We start from the raw sequence: 18,844 nt of genomic DNA, 5'->3' as shown, positions 1-18,844 counted from the left end.
AAATAATAACAAAATTCATCTGGAAAAACAAAAAATCAAGAATATCCAGGGAAATAATGAAAAAAAATTCACAGGAAGGTGGGTTAGCGATACCAAACCTGGAGCTTTACTATAAAGCGGCAGTCATCAAAACTATCTGGTACTGGCTAAAAAATAGAGTGGTAGATCAATGGAATAGGCTAGGATCAGGAAATGCAGTAGTAAATGACACTAGTAATGTAGGGTTTGATAAACCCAAAGACTCTAGCTTCTGGGATAGGAACTCAGTATTTGACAAAAACTGCTGGGAAAACTGGAAGATAGTATGGCAGAAATTAGGCATAGACCAACATCTTACACCTTATACTAAAATAAGGTCAAAATGGATACATGATTTAGACATAAGAGGTGATACCATAGGTAAATTAGGAGAGAAAGGAATAGTGTACCTATCAGATCTTTGGAAAGGAAAACAGTTTTTGACCAAACATGAGATAGAGTATATTATAAAATGCAAAATGGATGATTTTGATTATATTAAATAAAAAAATTTTTGTACAAACAGAAGCAATGCATCCAAAATTGGAAGGGAGGCAGAAAGCTGGGAAACAATTTTTGAGGCCAGTATTTCTGATAAAGGCCTCATCTCTAAAATATATAGGGAATTAAATCAAATTTATAAGAATCCAAGTCATTCCCCTATTGAGAAATGGTCAAAGGATATGAACAGGCAGTTTTCTGATGAAGAAACCAAAGCTATCTATTCCCATATGAAAAAATGCTCTAAATCTCTAATGATTAGAGAGATGCAAATTAAAACAACTCTGAGGTACCACCTGACACCTATCAGATTGGCTAAAATGACAAAAAAGGAAGATAATAAATGTTGGAGAAGCTGTGGGAAAATTGGAACACTAATGCATTGTTGGTGGAGCCGTGAACTGATCCAACCATTCTGGAGAGCAATTTGGAATTATGCTCAAGGGGCGATAAAGCTGTGCATACCCTTTGACCCAGCAATTCCACTTTTAGGTCTTTTGCCCAAAGAAATCATGGAAGGGAGAAAGGGACCCACATGTACAAAAATATTTATAGCTGCTCTTTATGTGGTAGCAAGGAATTGGAAGTTGAGGGGGTGCCCATCAATTGGGGAATGGCTGGACAAGTTGTGGTATATGAATACAATGGAATACTATTATGCTGTAAGAAATGATGAGCAGGAGGAGTTCAGAGAAACCTGGAGGGTCTTACGTGAGCTGATGATGAGTGAGATGAGCAGAACCAGAAGAACATTGTACACAGTATCATCAACATTGAGTGTTGACCTACTGTGATGGACTATATTCTTCTCACCAATGCAATGGTACAGAAGAGTTCCAGGGAACTCATGATAGAAGAGGATCTCCAAATCCAAGAAAAAAAAAAAAGAACTGTGGAGTATAGATGCTGATTGAACCATACTATTTCTTTTGTTTTGGGTGCTGTTGTGTTTTTTTTCTATTTTGAGGTTTTGCATCACTGCTCTGATTTTTTCTCTTGTAACAGGATTAATGCAGAAATAGGATTAATGTTATTATGTATATATATATATGTGTGTATATATATATGTATATGTATATCCATGTATATCTATATATAGATAGATATATATAGATATGTGTAGATATATGTAGATATATAGATATAACCTATATCAGATTACCTGCTGTCCAGGGGAGGGGGGAGGGAGGGGAGGGAGGGAGAAAATCTGAAACTGTAAAGCTTGTATAAACAACAGTTGAGAACTATCTTTACATGTAATGGAAAAAATAAAATACCTTATACATAAAAAAGAAGAAATTAACCTGCCTAAGGACACATGCAGACAATGAACTATATCTTAAGAAAAACAGTTTCTTTTGAAAATGCATGCCAAATGTAGAATGCAGAATGTGATATAGGCTCATTGTTAAGGGCAAAAGTATGGTAAAAGATAAGAAAGTGGAAATTTTACCATTGTTTTCAGTAACAGAGATAGGTGTCTCCATTCTTCAGTGGCTCCAGGTGGTCCTAAATCATTCGGCTATGTGGTCTTTTTTCTTTTTGTCTTGGTATTTGCAGATTTGTACAGTCACAGTTGCCCACAGCAGTCTCAGCAGTAGTGAAAGCAGTGGCCATGAGAGGTCATTGCTCTCTTAGCTTCTCACCATCTCTTGGTCATGCTTACAAAGACTTCCACCCCCTCCCAATCCCATTGTTCACTCTTCCCTTCTTTAGGATGCAGGGAGAAAGGGTTTGTCTTTTCAGACACTGTCACACCCCACAGTGGTGCTTGAATCAGAAAATATGAATGAGTTCTTCCCATTATACAGACAGACATTCACCTATAACTCCTTGGGGGGGGGGCAGTGTCAAGAAATGGTGTGGTGCTACAATCTGTATTAATCATGTCGCCAAAAGAAGAATTTAATGTTTTTAGCCAATCAAACAACTAAAGAACTATTGTTAACACCCCACTGTGGTACTACCTACATCCTAATTCTAGATCCTCATGACTAAAGGCTATCCATGCTCCTCTGATCGAATGTCATATGACCTAATTACCCATTTGGGGCCCATAAACCATGCTGTTGTTAGTCTTCATATTGCCTCCAGAGGCCCTTGCCTCCTCACTTCCCTGTCACTGCCATTCTTCTTGCTAGTTGCCTAAACTTTGGACATTTGTGCACAGATACTAGATGTCATGAATTTTATTCCTATGGAGAAATAGAAAGCCATCAGGTAAAGACAATATGTGACTAATACATAATGTTATGACAAAAAGAAAAAGAAAAGGAGAAGGATAAGAGAGAGAGAGAGAGAGAGAGAGAGAGAGAGAGAGAGAGAGGGATTGAGAGGGGGGAAGGAGGGGAGAGACAGAGACAGAGAAAGATCTGGGGAACTACATTATAGGAATACCATTGACAAACTAATACACATGCAGAGGAGGGATGCTGGGAGGATAAGAATGTTTAGTCTTGAGATGGAAGGATTTGGGAGAAACAGGAGAGCTTTCTTTATGTAGTGAAGGGTCACTATATGGACCACATGAGTGTCTTTTCCAATGGGGTCATGAAGGGTTGGACACAACTCAACAACAACAACAATGGTGGTTGGATTGGACCATTTGACAAAAAGTGGAACTCACTAGGCAAGAAATTATTGGGATAAGGTGGGAGAGGGAGGAGCGCACAGTAATCCAAATTAGGGGCAAGGAAAATTGTTGACTTTAGATAGCTTTTTATACTGAATAATTTGAGAAAAACAATAGGGACTCAAAGTATCAATCCAACAATAAGGAATTTTGAGCATCTTCTGTGTGCCCAGCCATATACCATGCCATGTATGGTAGACAAGAAAAGGAAACATAGATCTCAAAAAGTCTTAGAATTATAAGCAGCAGTTTAGTACATAGTAGAAAGAGAGACCTGGGAAAGAATCTGGCTTCTGACATTCACAACTGTCTGACCCAGGCCAAACCACTGAACTCACCTAAACCTTGGTTTCTTCATCCAGGAAATGGGAATGACTATACCTGTTGTGCCTACCAATAGAGATGCTGTTAAGGTCAAATAATATAATGTACTAATGTCCTTTGCAAAATTCAAAAGTGCTATGCCAACACCTTGAGAGAAGACTCACTTGGTTCCAGATTCTCTTCAGAGAAATAGAAGAGAGAAAAACTTGGGGAAGAGGGTAAACATAAATGGAGTTGAACCCTGGGTTACAGAAGAGCAAGGTATCATTATCTTGGATTTCAGAGTCACCACCAATAGCTTTGGCCTCCAGAGCGAGCTTCACAAAATGAGCCTCAGCAAATATCATCAAGTATACACTATAATCAACTTTTAGTTGAGGGAGGAGAGGCTCCAGGCTCCAAGGAAGCCACTGTGCAGGGGGATGGAGAAGTAAGTATTCCTTACAATAACACAGTGAAGGAAGAAATGCATGTGTTTTTATCCCCATATTACAGATGAGTAAGTTGAGTGAGGTTCATCAGAGTTAAGTGATTTCACCAGGATCACACAGGAGTTAAGAGTCAAGCCTAAGTCCTGTGACTTCAAATCAAGTCCTCTTTCCCATTAGAGTATGAGAATAAGACAGAACAGAGGAAAGTCAGTTCCCATGCTGTATATCACCTAAAACATCATCCTTTTTGAGACATCATGGTATAGCCAAAAAAGCCCTAAATTTGGTCAGAGAAATTTTGGGGGGGGGCAGGGCAATGAGGATTAAATGACTTGCCCAGGATCACACAGCTAGTAACTGTCAAGTGTCTGAAGCCAGATTTGAACTCAGGTCCTCCTGAATCCAGGGCCAGTGCTCTATCCATTGCTCCACCTAGCTGCCCCAGGTCAGAGAATTTTACTTTCAACACAGGGTTGTACCATTTATTTGTTGTTTAGTCATTTTCAGGCATGTCCTATTCTTCCTGATCTCAAGACACTGGAGTGGTTTGCCATTTCCTTCTCCAGATCATTTTATAGATGAGGAAACTGAAGCAAACAGAATTAAGTGATTTGCCCAGGGTCACACAGCTAGGAAGTGTTTGAGCTCAGGAAGATGAGTCTTACTGACTCCAGGCCCAGTGTCCTATCCACTTTGCCCTCTAGCTGCCATGTGCTGCCCAAGTTACTTTCCCTTTCTTGGCCTCAGTTTTCTCCTCTGTAAAAGTGAGGTGTTTAAAATAGGTGATTTCTAAAGTTTTCCTACCTCTAAATTCCATGATGCTCAGGTTTGAACCTGCGCTGCTCATTTTGACTTCCTACTTAGCAGAAGATGACTGTTCATCCTGTGGAAGAACCCCATCTTAGACCACCACCACTCTCTCCCCAGTAGTTGCAGGTACCACATCCATGGCCATAGACACAGGCCTCAGGCTCTAGCCCCAACAGATTTCAAAAGAAAAATACTGTAGCCCTGGGTGACTCTAATCCTTTTGTTTGTCTCCAGAGGCAGCAATTTCGGCTGCTTTGGTGGCTGGTGAGGAATGGTATTTTAAATGTTTTGACATTTAAAATGTGTGTTGGATACATTAGCTCTGTTTAAATTACACTCTGGCTATGGTGACTCATATGGAGTTGATTTTGTATCACAGGGCTGCCGACATCATCAACCATTGTGTCATGACATGGGGTCCTGCATTAGCCCCTGATCTCCAGGGAAAATTGGTTCTAGGCATTCATTGAACAGTCCATCCATCCCTTCTCCTGGGTCCCCCAGCCTCAGAGACCTGCAGGAAGCCCTCTGAAACTAGAGCTGTCACACAGAAGGAGGGGTGCAGTAAAGGAGATAAGGTCCTGCAGAGATCTCAATTCATTATTCAATTGTCTCTTAGCTCTAAAGCAACAGTTTATCATCCTGATGAGGGCAAGGACTGTAAGGAGAAGAAAATAAATCACACCTACCCAAGGTCATTCTGGGGCTGGAAGCTCCTGCATCAAAATGTGCCCTTCTGGGGCAGCTAGGTGGTGCAGTGAATAAAGCACCAGTCCTGCATTCAGGAAGACCTGAGTTCAAAGCCGGCCTCAGACACTTGACTAGCTGCATGACCCTGGGCAAGTCACTTAACCCTCATTACCCTGCCAAAAAAAAAATGTGCCCTTCTAAATATGTTCCTTCAATGAGAATAAGGAACATGCTAATGCTAGCACTAGCTAATTTGAACTATTGCAAGGAAAGTCCAAGTGAAGAAGTGGTCTGAATTGCACATTCTTTTTAAAGAAATCAAGTCGTTTTGCTTTCAAACACCAAGACACAGAGTTTTGTTTTGTTGCCCAAGGTAAGTTCTTGGGGCACCTGCTTTATTGAATAGATAGAAAAGGTTTGCAATACCTTATCAATTATTGAATAAATGACTGAGCAGAGCCTGTGAATAGAAAGAAGCAAAATTGTGAGATAGGACATAACTAAGGGAGAAAAAAGGGATTGGGAGGGGAGAAGATTAGACAAGGCTTCATGAATGTATGTAAATGGGTGCTTCTAAAGTATTGAAAACCACTGTGTTTTCTGAATTTAAAACATTCTTTTTGTTTGTCAATTTGTGCCATTGATTCACTTAGAAAGTGATTTTTAGCCATTTAAAAATAAACCTAGCTATTGAGCCCAAATTTCTAATTATTGCAATCCATATTAAAGAAATGGTCCTACACCTTTGTTAGAGACTTAAAACAGCTGTAATTACCCACCATTTCAGAAGATTTTTTTATTATTTTTTGTTTGGTTTTTGCGGGGCTATGAGGGTTAAGCGACTTGCCCAGGGTCACGCAGCTAGTAAGTGTCAAGTGTCTGAGGCTCGATTTGAACTCAGGTACTCCTGAATCCAGGGCCAGTGCTTTATTCACTGCACCACCTAGCTTCCCCCATTTCAGAAGATTTTATTAGGGAATACATGGGGCTTTACAAAATATAAACCCTGCCTTCAAGGAGTTGCCATTCCAAAGAATAGGCACATGTGAGACAAAGATTCACTTAAGACCACTCAGAATAGTATTTGTTGGGCTGTTTCATTTCTTCCTAAGATTAGGGTATGGCACCATTGGAGGAGAATTTAGAGATCATCCGGTAAAACTACTACTGCTAAGCCAGAGCCCTCTCTTCAATATCCCTGATAAGTTATCATACAGCTTTCATTTGAAAATCTCCTAGATCAGGCAACTTTCCAAGGGAGACTCTTCCATTCTTGGACAGCTCATTAGAAATAACTCCCTAGGCTGAACTAAAATCGGTGTCTTTCTCTTTTTTTCTTTTTTTTTTTTTTGGCAGGAGTGGGACAGTGAAGGTTAAGTGACTTGTCCAGGGTCACACAGCTAGAAAGTGTCAAGTGTCTGAGGTCAAATTTGAACTCAGGTCTTCCTGAATCCAGGGCCAGTGCTTTATCTACTGTGCCACCTAGTGGCCCCTGTGTCCTTTCAATGTCCACCTAAGATTCCTAGTTCTACCCTCTGTGACTAAGCAAAATTAAGTCTAGACCTTCCATATATTTCATAGATTTCACATGATCCATACCTGAAATCACCTACTCAAGACCCTTCATTTTTTTTTCTTTCTTTTTTTTTTTTTTTTTGGTGAGGCAATTGGGGTTAAGTGACTTGCCCAGAGTCACACAGCTAGTAAGTGTTAAGTGTCTGAGGCCGGATTTGAACTCAGGTCCTCCTGAACCCAGGGCTGGTGCTCTATCCACTGCGCCACCTAGCTGCCCCTTGACCCTTCGTTTTACAAAGGAGGAAGTTGCTCTTCAATTGTTTCAGTCATGTCTGACACTTTGTGACCCCATTTGGGGTTTTCTTAGCCAATATACTGAAATGATTTGCCATTTCCTTCTCCAGTTCATTTTACTGATGAGAAAATTGAGGTAAACAGGGTTAAGTGACTTGCCCAGGGTCACACATCTAGTAAGTACCTGAGACCATTTTTGAACTCACAAAGATGAGTCTTCCTGACTTCAAGCCCAGTGCTCTATCCACCTGGCTGCCTACCACCCCAGCCAAAAATCCAAAACAGGTGAAGATTTGACCAAGACCACAAAAAGGTTTTAGAGGCAAGATTTGAACCCAGATCCTCTAACTCCAAATCCAGTGTAAGGCACATTCTTTTCACTGTACTTTCCTGTAGTGATGATGTATTTATTCTTTGATGTGTATATTATTTTGTTAGCAAAAATTAGAGACATTTTTAAACTACTTCATTTTTCACAGGCATTCATTACTTTTTTCTTTAGGATGATAGCGTTTCTTTATAGTTTTATTTCTTGCTTTTGTTTTTACATCACAGTCATTTATGGGTATATTTCACACATACAAACACATAACTACTACCCCACTGTACCATGAGCCTTCCCTTGTAATTGGGGCTGGGGTGGGGGGGAGGGACAAACATGTGAAACTGAACATCCCTTGCATATGATATATATGTACCATTCCACCACTAGAGTCCTCTACCTCTTCAGTGAAAGAAGGGAGGTGCATTTATCTCCTCATCTCTTCTCTAGATCTAATATTGATCTAATTAGATAGTGTTTAGTTTCATTTTTTTATTCCTTTCATTTACATTTTTGTAATCATCGAACCTATTGTTTTTCTGGTTCTAATTACTTCAGTCTATATCAGTTTATACAAATCTTCCATGTTTCTCTCAATTCCTTCTAGCCCAGTTCTTTCCTACTGCATAAGTGCTGCTATGGTTCATTTGGTTCACATGAGAATTTTCTTTTTGTCTTTAACTTCTTTGAGCTTTATGTCCAGAAGTGGAATTTCTGGGTTTCAAATAATTCCAAATTGTTTTCCAGAATAGTTGAACCAATTCACAATTCTACCAAGAATGTTAGTAGATTAGTGTGGCTTTCTTCCCACAACCTCTACAATATTTACTATTTCTATATTTTGTCATCATTGGTATAGCGACATTTGAAGTTGTTGTTGTTTAGTCATTTCAGACATGTCTGACTCTTCATGACCCCATTCAGGATTTCCTTGGCAAAGATACTGGAGCGGTTTGCCATTTTCTTTTCCAACTCATTTTATAGATGAGGAAACTGAGGCAAACAGAATTAAGCGACTTGCCCAGGATCACACGGCTATTAAATGTCTGAGGCCGGATTTGAACTCAGGTCTTCCTGATCCTAGGTCAAGTGCTCTGTCCACTGTGGCACCTAGCTGCCCAACATTTCAAATACTTATAAGCAACTATCATATCCACACTCACACCAGTTGAAGTCTTCTCTTCTAAGCAAAGTGTCTGGTGCATAGTAAGTGCTTAAGAAATGCTTTGGGGGGGGGGTGCTAGGTGGTGCAGTGGAGAAAGCACCAGCCTTGGATTCAGGGGGACCTGAGTTCAAATCCAGCCTCAGACACTTGACATTTACTAGCTGGTGACCCTGGGCAAGTCACTTAAACCCTCATTGCCCAGCAAAAACAAAACAAAGCAAAACAAAACAAAACAAAACAAAACAAAAAACAGAGAGAAGGGCAGCTGGATGGTTCAATGAATAGAGCACCAGCCCTGGAATCAAGGAAGGCCTGAGCCCCAGACACTTACTAGCTGTGTGACCCTGGGCAAGTTACTTAACCCTTATTGCCTCAAAAAAAAAAGAAAAGAAAAGAAAAGAATTAACTGATTTTTCCATTTTTTTTTCCTCCGGCTAAACAATCCCAGGTCCTTCAAACATGTGCTATGACTTTAAGAGTCCTCAAAATTTTGGTCACTTTCCTCTGGCTTAGGTTCTCATTGCCCTTCCTCAAATGTGACATCTAGAACAGCTTATAATTGCAGGTATCATTGGACCTGAGTATTTTATGGTAAAAGTATAACTTTGTGGTTCCAGATACCTTGCTTCCTTTAAAATTAGCTTTGGGGGCCATCATATTGCACGGTTGAATTATATTGCAACAAGCCTTCAGATCTTTTTTTTTTTCATGAACCATTATCTAGTCATTCTTTTCCCATCCTGTACTCATGTAGCTGATAATTTGGAACCTAAGTATAGGAGTTTACATTTATCTGCTTTAAATCTCATCTTACTAGATTTGGGCCATCATTTTAGCATGTTGAGACCATTTCAAATACTGACTCTATTTTCCAAGTGCTTATCATGCTACACTGTCAGCTCACATTGGCCTTGTAATCCATCAAAATAATTAAAATGGCAAACTTGGTAACAGGTCTTGTTCCCTCCTATTGGAGCCTCTGAGGAGGCAAGTTAGAAAGAATTGGTGTAAATCTGAATAATTCTACATTTATCCTCCCCATTTTACTTCAAGACATAATCTTTATAAGCGAATGTGAGTCCAAGGAAAACCATTTCCAGGAGGTGGAAGCTCTTGTTTTCTCCCACATTCAATGTGATGTTACTAAGTTGGGACAAGGGTAACAGTAGATAGAAATAAGCTCTTGTCTGAGTTTAGATTCAGGAAAAATTGCATAGGTACAAATCTTCTCAAAGTGAATTTTATAAGCCTAAAATCCAAGCCACAGACTCCATGGCTTCAGATATCTTCTCCTAATATAGCAAGAAGCATTTAGATCTGAAATTCAAAATACATGTTAAAAGCAACTCAGAAGAGACAAAAATTTAGCAACTTATTTTTTCCCCTGTCATGAGATTGCAAGCCATATGTACTTGGAAATAAGAAATGTCAAAATATTTTAGGAAGAAAAAAGTATTTTTAAAAAATCAAAGAAAAGTTATAAAGCCACTTGAAGCCATTATCCACCTGCCTGGAGGAAATTATGTTAATATTTATTGAGGACTAGCTGTGTGGGAGGTTTAGGAGAGAATGGTAATTTTATTAATGATACTTCTTTTAGTATCTGTGAATAGCAATCTTACTTTTTTTTCTTTCCTAAATTCATTCATTCAATGAATTATTTAATCCCATCCTGTGCCCAGGCCAGTGCAAACCTCTGCAGAGGTAGGAGAATTGTTGAGAAAATATGCATTCACTGGAGAAAAATAGAGAAAAATGGATTAACAACCCCATGGTAGCAGATGCCACATCCCAAATTAAACAGTGAAGTACTCTAAGAGATGAGAGGAGGAAAAGAGAGAGTAGTGTAGAATGCAATGATCAGGAAGGGATCCACAGAGAAAGTGGAACATGAGCTGGATTTCGAAAGTCATATAAAAAAGTCATATCAGATTTAGAGAGATCAAGGGATAATAGAGAATGGCATGGACAAAGAAGTAGAAGTAAGTACATTAGTTCATTCGATGGATAATAAGACCAATATGGCTGGGATGGCCTTTATATTATAATTTATGCTGCAGCTGTGTGGGAGATGAAAAGGGGATTCTGGGGACAAATTTGTAGGTCTCTGACTTCCAGGCTAAGGAATCTAGACCTTAATCTACAGACAGGGAAGAAGATTCACTCAAGATTTTTCAATAGGGAAAGATCATGGAATCATATCTAGAGAGCTGGAAGAGACCTCAAAGCTCATCTATTTCAAATCATGCATTTTGCAGATAAGGAAATTGAGGTTGACAAAGGTTAAGTGATTTGACCAGGGTCAAACAAGTTATATGCATCAGAGATGAAATGTGTTTTAGGGGGGAGCAGCTAGGTGGTGCAGTGGATAAAGCACTGGCCCTGGATTCAGGAGGACCTGAGTTCAAATGCAGCCTCAGACACTTGACACTTACTAGCTGTGTGACCCTGGTCAACTCACTTAACCCTCATTGCCCCACCAGAGAGAGAGAGAGAGAGAGAGAGAGAGAGAGAGAGAGAGAGTGAGAGAGAGAGAGAGAGAGAGAAGAAAAAGAATATACATGCAAAAAAGAAATATATGTTTTAGAATGATTCATCTGGCAGCTGTAGCTATTCATAGGGGACAGAGAACTGGCTTTGGAGTCAGGAAGAGCTGAGTTCAAATCCTGACTCTGCTATTTATTAGCTGTGTGACCACTGGCAAATCACTTAATTTCTCAATGCCCCCAAGTAGCTCTCTATGCTTTTCATAACAAATGAGTTGAAGATATGAGCACCTTCAGTAAAGAGTTTTCATACCAGGAGTTTCCTGAATTGGTGAAATAAAAAGTCCAGAATATAGGCTCGCTTCCAAAAAACAAAACAAAACAAAACAAACAACCCTGGCAACCTCTATAAGATAGATTGGAAGGGAGAGAAGCTGAAAGTAGGGAAATCACTAGGAAAGCTTTAGCAATAGACATGGTATAAAGTAATGAAAACTTTGTACAAGAGGATTAAATAAAGTAAAATGATTCCACTCTTTTTTTCCATTGACAGGTCAATGCGTTCATCTCCTTCCTTTTCCCAATGGTGGTCATTTCAGTCCTGAATACCATCATCGCTGACCAGCTTACCATCATGTTCCACCAGGCAGCCCAGCAGAACCAGGTCTGCACAATTGGAGGGCAACAGACCATGCTCAGCATGTCCATAGAACCCAGCCGTGTTCAAGCTTTAAAACATGGAGTTCGAGTGTTGCGTAAGTATACATCTGCCCTCAGAGGAGGCAGAATAGTATGGGGTGAGAACCGGTAAAAGAATCCAGGTAGCATTTGGGGAGAGGTGTTCCTTCAGAACTTACCAAAAGGATAACTCATTTCCTCTGCAACCCAGTAAAAAAGGGATGTGAAACTAAACAAAGTTTGCCAAAGACTTTAATAACCTGTAATCAATTATATTCCATTGAACAAATATTTTTAAGTTCTTTCCAATAAGAGCTGTGCTAGATGCTGGGAATACAAAGAGAAAAAAGATGGTCCCTACCCTCAAGGAATTTACAGTCTACTGGGGGAGGGGGGGTGGGATAAAACATATAAATAAAAAAGTAATTACAAAGTCATTGAAAATAATTTTAATGGAGAGAGGATGTTAGGGTTAAGAAAGGTGTCCCAGGGGCAGCTAGGTGGCACAGTGGATAGAGCACTGGCCCTGGAGTCAGGAGTACCTGAGTTCAAATCTGGCCTCAGACACTTAACACTTACTAGTTGTGTGACCCTAGGCAAGTCACTTAATCCCAATTGCCTCACGAAAAGAAAAGAAAAGAAAAGAAAAGAAAAGAAAAGAAAAGAAAAGAAAAGAAAAGAAAAGAAAAGAAAAGAAAAGAAAAGAAAAGAAAAGAAAAGAAAAGAAAAGAAAAGAAAAGAAAGGTGTCCTGGGGTGTTAGGTGGCGCAGTAGATAGAGCACCAGCCCTGGATTCTGGAGGACCTGAGGTCCTCCTTCAGGAGGACCGGCCTCAGACACTTAACACTTACTAGCTATGTGACCCTGGGCAAGTCACTTAACCCCAATTGCCTCACCAAAAAAAAAGAAAGAAAGGAAGGAAGGAAGGAAGGAAGGAAGGAAGGAAGGAAGGAAGGAAGGAAGGAAGGAAGGAAGGAAGGAAGGAAGGAAGGAAGGAAGGAAGGAAGGAAGGAAGGAAGGAAGGAAGGAAGGAAGGAAGGAAGGAAGGAAGGAGGAAAGAAAAGAAAAGTGTCCTATGGAGAGGATACCTAAGCTACACATTGAAGAAAACTAAGGATTCTACAAGGCAGAAATGAGAAGAGAGGGCACCATTGTATAAGAGGCACAAGGGAGGTATGTGGAATGTTGTGTATGAGGAAAAGGAGAAGGCCTTTGACTGGAACCAAAATCATGTGAAGCAGAGTAAGATGAAGTAAGACTAGAAAGATGATTTATAACCAGAATTAATGGATGAGTACCTAGAAATATATGTGTGTATTTACATATAAAAACTAGCATTTATATGGTGCTTTAAGGTTTATAAAGTGCTTTACAGATATTATCTCATTTGATCCTCACAATAACCCTGAAAGGTAGGTAATGTTATTATACCCATTTGACAGATGAAAAATCTGAGGTAGACAACTGATAAGTGACTTCTCCAGGGTCACACAGCTAGTAAATATCTGAGGCTGGATTTGAGCTTAAGTCTTTCTGACTCAGAGTCTAACACTCCATCCACTGCACCACCCAGCTATAAATTCCTTACATCTTGCTCTTTTCAGCACTATTCAAGGATAGAAACATTTTGTGAATAACTCATGAGGCTAGTGTAGTGTGTTGTAATGGAAAGAACACCAGCCTGAGAGTTAGGAGTCCTGAGTTCTAGTTCCTGTTCTGCCAATGGATCATAGGACTTAGATTTAGATCTTGCAGGAGAAGAGAAAGAGAATAAACATTTATTGAGCACCTACTATGTGCCATGCATTATGCTAAGCTCTTTAGAAACATAATGTCATTTGGTCCTCACAACAACCCTGGGAGGTAAGTGCTACTATTATCCTGATTTTCCAGTTAAGGAACTGAGACAGTCAGAGATGAAGTGATTTATCCAGGGTCACACAACTAGAAAGGTTCTGAAGCCAAATTTGAACTCAGGTCTTCCTGACGCTAGGTTCAATGCTCTCTGCACTATGGCACCATCTACCTATTCTAAGAGGCCTTTGAGAGCAAATTTTAACCCCTTTGTTTTATAGATGAAAAAAATGAAGCTCAAAAAGGAAAAGTGACTTACCCAAGTACTTACTTACACATGGGGAATCACAAAAAGCAGTATGGTACATTGGAAAGCATGTTGGACCTGTAGTCAAATGACACATTCTCACTCTCTACTGTTACCTATGTGTGGCCCCTTCCAGTTCTAAGACTCTATTCTATGGCTTTTTCATTTGTCCACAGAAGGATCCCTCCTACCACCCCCTTCAGGTCCCTTTTTCCTTATATTGGTCTCCTAGTCCCAGGCTTTGCCCCCACCCCAAATCCTGCATCTTATTTCTTAAAAACCTTCCTCCCAGTCAATCAAAAAGCATTTAAGTACCTACCATGTGCTAGAGGAAGAAAGTCAAAAGTGGAAAGTTCCTGCCCTCAAGGAGCTTACAATATAATAGGGGAGTTGACATATATAAAAATACAAATATATGTGTGTATACATATGCATATACATATACATGTGTATATGTAACAAAAATGTGTGTATATGTATGAGCATATACAGAATATATGTAGGGGCGGCTAGGTGGTGCAGTGGATAAAGCACCGGCCCTGGATTAAGGAGTACCTGAGTTCAAATCTAGCCTCAGACACTTGACACTTACTAGCTGTGTGACCCTGGGCAAGTCACTTAACCCCCATTGCCCCGCAAAAAAAAAAAAAAAAGAATATATGTAAAATGAATACCAGGAGGTGTGGGGGAGAAAGAGCACTAGCATCTAAGAGGAAATCAAGAAGGTTTTATGCAGATAATACAAGCCGAGTTTCAAAGGAAAACAAGGATTCCAAGAAGCAGAGTGAGAAGGAAGAGTTCCAGGCATGGGGGAACAACTAGGGGAAAGGTCCCAACTAAGCTGTCCTCTGGGAAAGTATCCTAACAATTTCATTCCTGCTAATGCATCAGTGGCTGGGAAGGGTCCAGGTATGACCCTGCTCTTGCCTTCTAATAGAGAACTTTTAGAGATGAAAAACTTTCAAGATACAAAGGAAATAAATCTGTAATGGTGGGGGAGAACCATGAGAGCCTTCCTCTAGTGCAGGAGCTCCCAGTAGAGCAGTCACAGTCCACATTTCAGCAGTCCCTGAGTGGAGCTGGGGTGGCTTCAGAATTTTGGTCACATAAAGTGCCTATCTCTAGAGCTCCATTTTAGACTCCTCCATTTTCATCTAAATCATAACTTATGGACAAAGTCATTCCTTGTCCAAGAGATTGACAGCATGCTTTGGGCTTTTTTTTCCTTCTTCCCTTCTTGGTTTTAAATAGAGATAGCTCCCCTCACCCTTTCATAAGTGATATCATTGACATTGATCACTATAGGTATAGACTAACCTAGATTCAACTAGGCCAGGTAAAACAGAGAAGATCATGGCATTCTCCAAAGCCACCCACCAGTAATCCTCTCTTTAGCTGCTATCCCAAATTTATTAGGATGAGTCACTTCAACCTCAGATTCCTGGCTGCTAGAGATTAAGCCAGAATATTTAGAATAAGAGCAATTCCCTCTAGGGTCAATGCCCCGGCCCCCCTCACTACCACCACCACCAAGTCTATTTATCAGTATCTGGAGGCAGCCAACAAAAGGTCATTTGGAGGAGATCAGGCTAGTTCCCAACCAACCATGACAAAGAAAAAGGGGTAGGGACATGGCATAAACATCAAAAACACAAAACCCACATTCCAGTCTCCAAACCAGCCCACCTTGGCTGTCTTCTATAGCTCTCTTTAGTAGTAATAATGCCTGAAATCATTCACCTTCTTGATTGGTTCTTGGAGAAAAAAATCAGAGAGCTGAGCAAAAGGTCTCACATCTCACTAGTCTGGTCTAGACAAGATAGCTAATTTCCGGGAGATTGCATGCAGCTACAACACTTACAATCCATTTCAGGTAGACACTTTTAGATGATAAGGATTGTCTCTGCCAGCCTCTTCACCTGAGCTCAGTAATGACTTGAGCTCCGGGGAACCTGTGGAAAAAATCAAGAATATTGGTTTTGTTTCCTACATTAAATGGTCCAGGACTCTAAGAGACTCAACAATCCATTCCAGCAGGCAGGGCTGAATGCTTGCAGTTTCTTCAGAATGAGAGGAAAGTAAATGCTACTGCTAAAACTCCCTCAGCTCACTGATTAGAACTGAATAATGAGTACCTCGTTTATAAGTGCAGGTTTAGCATTGAAGGTAATGTATTTTAGAGACTTGGGAACATTGGGGAGATTTATGGGGAAAGGGAAAGAAGATGATAATAATATCTAACATCTGCAAAATGCTTAACATATATTACCTCATTCTATCCTCACAACTGTATGGGGAATGTACCATTTTTATCACCTTTTACAGTTGAAGAAACTGAAGCAAAAGAGGTTAAGTGATTTGCCTAGATTCTTGGAACTGGTAAGTGTCTGAGGCTAGATTTGAACTCGTGTCTTCCTCACTGCAGGTCCCGTTCATCTACTTTACTATCTAGCTGCTTGAACAACCCCCATGAGATAGGTGTTATAAGTATCACCTTTTTACAGAGAAAGAAATCGACACTCAGAATGAAGCTCAGAAGGAACATGTCCAAGGTCACAAGTAAATAAGTGAGAGCTAGAATTCAAACCCAGGTCTTCCAAAAACCTGTAAAATATTTCCTCCTGCAAGAAGTAAAGAATAGCCAAGTCTTCATACTCACAGTGGGAAAGGGGGCTGTGGTCCTGGGGCCATCTGAAAATCCACATCACAACAATTGACAATGAGGCAGACTTCCAAAAGAGAGCCTTGTAGTAGCCAGATGACTAATATAGTAGCTTAAATTTTTAGAACTCTATCCTCACAACAATCCTGTCAAGTATGTAGTGCAGGTACTCTTACCTTTGTTTTACAGAAAAGCAAAATGAGGCACTGAGTAATGAAGTATGTGACTGAGGCAGGCATAATACAAAGTTTCCCAGACCCTAGGCTCATGCTCTTTCCTCTATGCCAGACTTTCTCTGTTTGCAAGGATCTCACTCATCTCACTTCAGAGTGAGATTTAGAGAGAGCCTGTCACATACACAGTATGGCCCAATCTGTTCCACCACTCTGTGACTTCGGGAAACTCAACCTCAGTGGGTCCTTCCTTCATTTCAGTTCAACCATAAATATTTATTAAATGCCTCCTATGTGAATGCACTGTTCTCAACACTGAGAAATGCAAAGATTAAACAAAGATACAATCCCTGTCTTCAAGGAGTTTACAGTCTAGTAGAGAACAAGGGGAGAGTTGGATGAAAAACAAATATACAAATAACTAATTAATAGTAAGCATATGAAAGAGAACTGTGACAATAGCTTATTCCTGTGACCATGTGGGAGAAGACAGTGTGGTAGGTATAATGAGGAAAGTACTGCATTTGCAGTCTGAGGACTTGAGTTTGATTAATTTCCCTGGTGCCTGAAATTGTTGGGAGATGATGAATAGTTTTACATCAGTATAAGATCACAGTATTGAGGTATAAGGGCAGGAAGGAAGCAAGCAAGCATTTGTTTGTTTGTTCGTTTTTTAAAAAATAAACATTTTTATTTATAGTTTGGTGTTCCATTTTTTTATCCTTCTTTCCCTTTCTCCATTCTCCCCTCCCTGAGGCAGCAAACAATCAGATATGGGTTATACATGTATGATTACATAAAACATTATACATTTGTCATTTTGTACAAGAAAACTTGATTAAAAGAAAAAATGAGGGGCAGCTAGATGGCTCAGTGTATAGAGCACTGGCCCTGGAGTCAGGAGGACCTGAGTTCAAATCTGGCCTCAGACACTTAACACTTACTAGCTGTGTGGCCCTGGGCAAGTCACTTAACCCCAATTGCCTCACTAAAAAAAAAAAAAAGATTTAAAAAAAAAGAAAAAATGAAAGAAAGTGAAAACTAGCATGCTTTGGTCTATTCCATTAGTATCAGTTCTTTCTTTGGAGGTGGATAGTATGTTTCATCAATAGTTCTTTGGATCATTGTATTGTTGAGAATAGTCAAGTCATTCACAGTTCTTCATCAAACAACATTGCTGTCTCTGTGCACAGTGTTCTCTTGGTTCTGCTCACTTCACCATACATCAGTTCATTAATTAAGCTCTATTATGTGCCAGCCTCTGTGAAAAGCACTTTACAAATATTATCTTATTTTATCTTCACAAAAACTCTGGGAAGTAGGTACTGTTATTATCCCCATTTTTCAGTTGAGGAAACTGAGAAAAACAAAGGTTAAATGATTTGAATACATCTTTTTTATTCCAGTCCCAGCATTACTGTACTTGCCTACTTGCCTCCACAAAGATTTCCAAAATCAATCTATGAGGAGGGACAGTAACAAGAGGGATAGGCATTATAATACAATATAAAATCAAGGGATCTGGAGTCAGAAGACCTGAGTTCAAATCTCAGCTCTGCTGCTCACTACTTGTGTGACCTTGGGCAACTCCCTTAACCGTTCTAGTGGTCTTCAGTTTCCCTTATCTGTAAAATGAGGGAGTTAGAATAGATGACTTCTAAAATGCCTTCTACTTCTCAATTTATGATACTGTGGAATAGGCACGTCTTACTATTTTTTGTCTCTTTTTCAAGTTTGGTCACAGAGCATAAAAATAAAGTGAATAAACAGAAATACATACAATTCCTGAAGTACAAGATTGGTTTGAGAAGGAAGGCTTGAGTAGTTGGGATGGAGAGGAGAACAGGACAGGCTCTATGCATAAAAATGGTACTTGGGCAGCATCTTAAAGGAAGAGAGGGGCTCTATGAGGCTGAGTACCTTCTAATCATAAGGGGCTGGCCAGTAGAAAAGACCTTCCAAGACTTCCATGTGCTGTCTGTATACAAACCAATACCTGGGCTGGAATTCAATGTTCTGTCCATTTGTGGATAGCTCTAACTA

At 39.9% G+C, this 18,844-nt stretch overlaps 1 protein-coding gene across 1 annotated transcript in view; it reads left to right on the top strand.

Moving 5' to 3' along the window:
* The window catches only part of NTSR1 (neurotensin receptor 1), a 138,782-nt gene that overhangs the window by 92,384 nt on the left and 27,554 nt on the right, over positions 1-18,844 (top strand). The window contains 1 exon segment of the mRNA XM_043984457.1: positions 11,742-11,943. Within this exon segment, the coding sequence (XP_043840392.1) occupies positions 11,742-11,943 (202 nt within the window).

This window comes from Dromiciops gliroides, chromosome 2 (genome assembly GCF_019393635.1).
Source record: "Dromiciops gliroides isolate mDroGli1 chromosome 2, mDroGli1.pri, whole genome shotgun sequence".
NCBI classification, from domain to species: Eukaryota; Metazoa; Chordata; class Mammalia; order Microbiotheria; family Microbiotheriidae; genus Dromiciops; species Dromiciops gliroides.
This window is presented reverse-complemented; position numbering and strand designations above follow the sequence as displayed.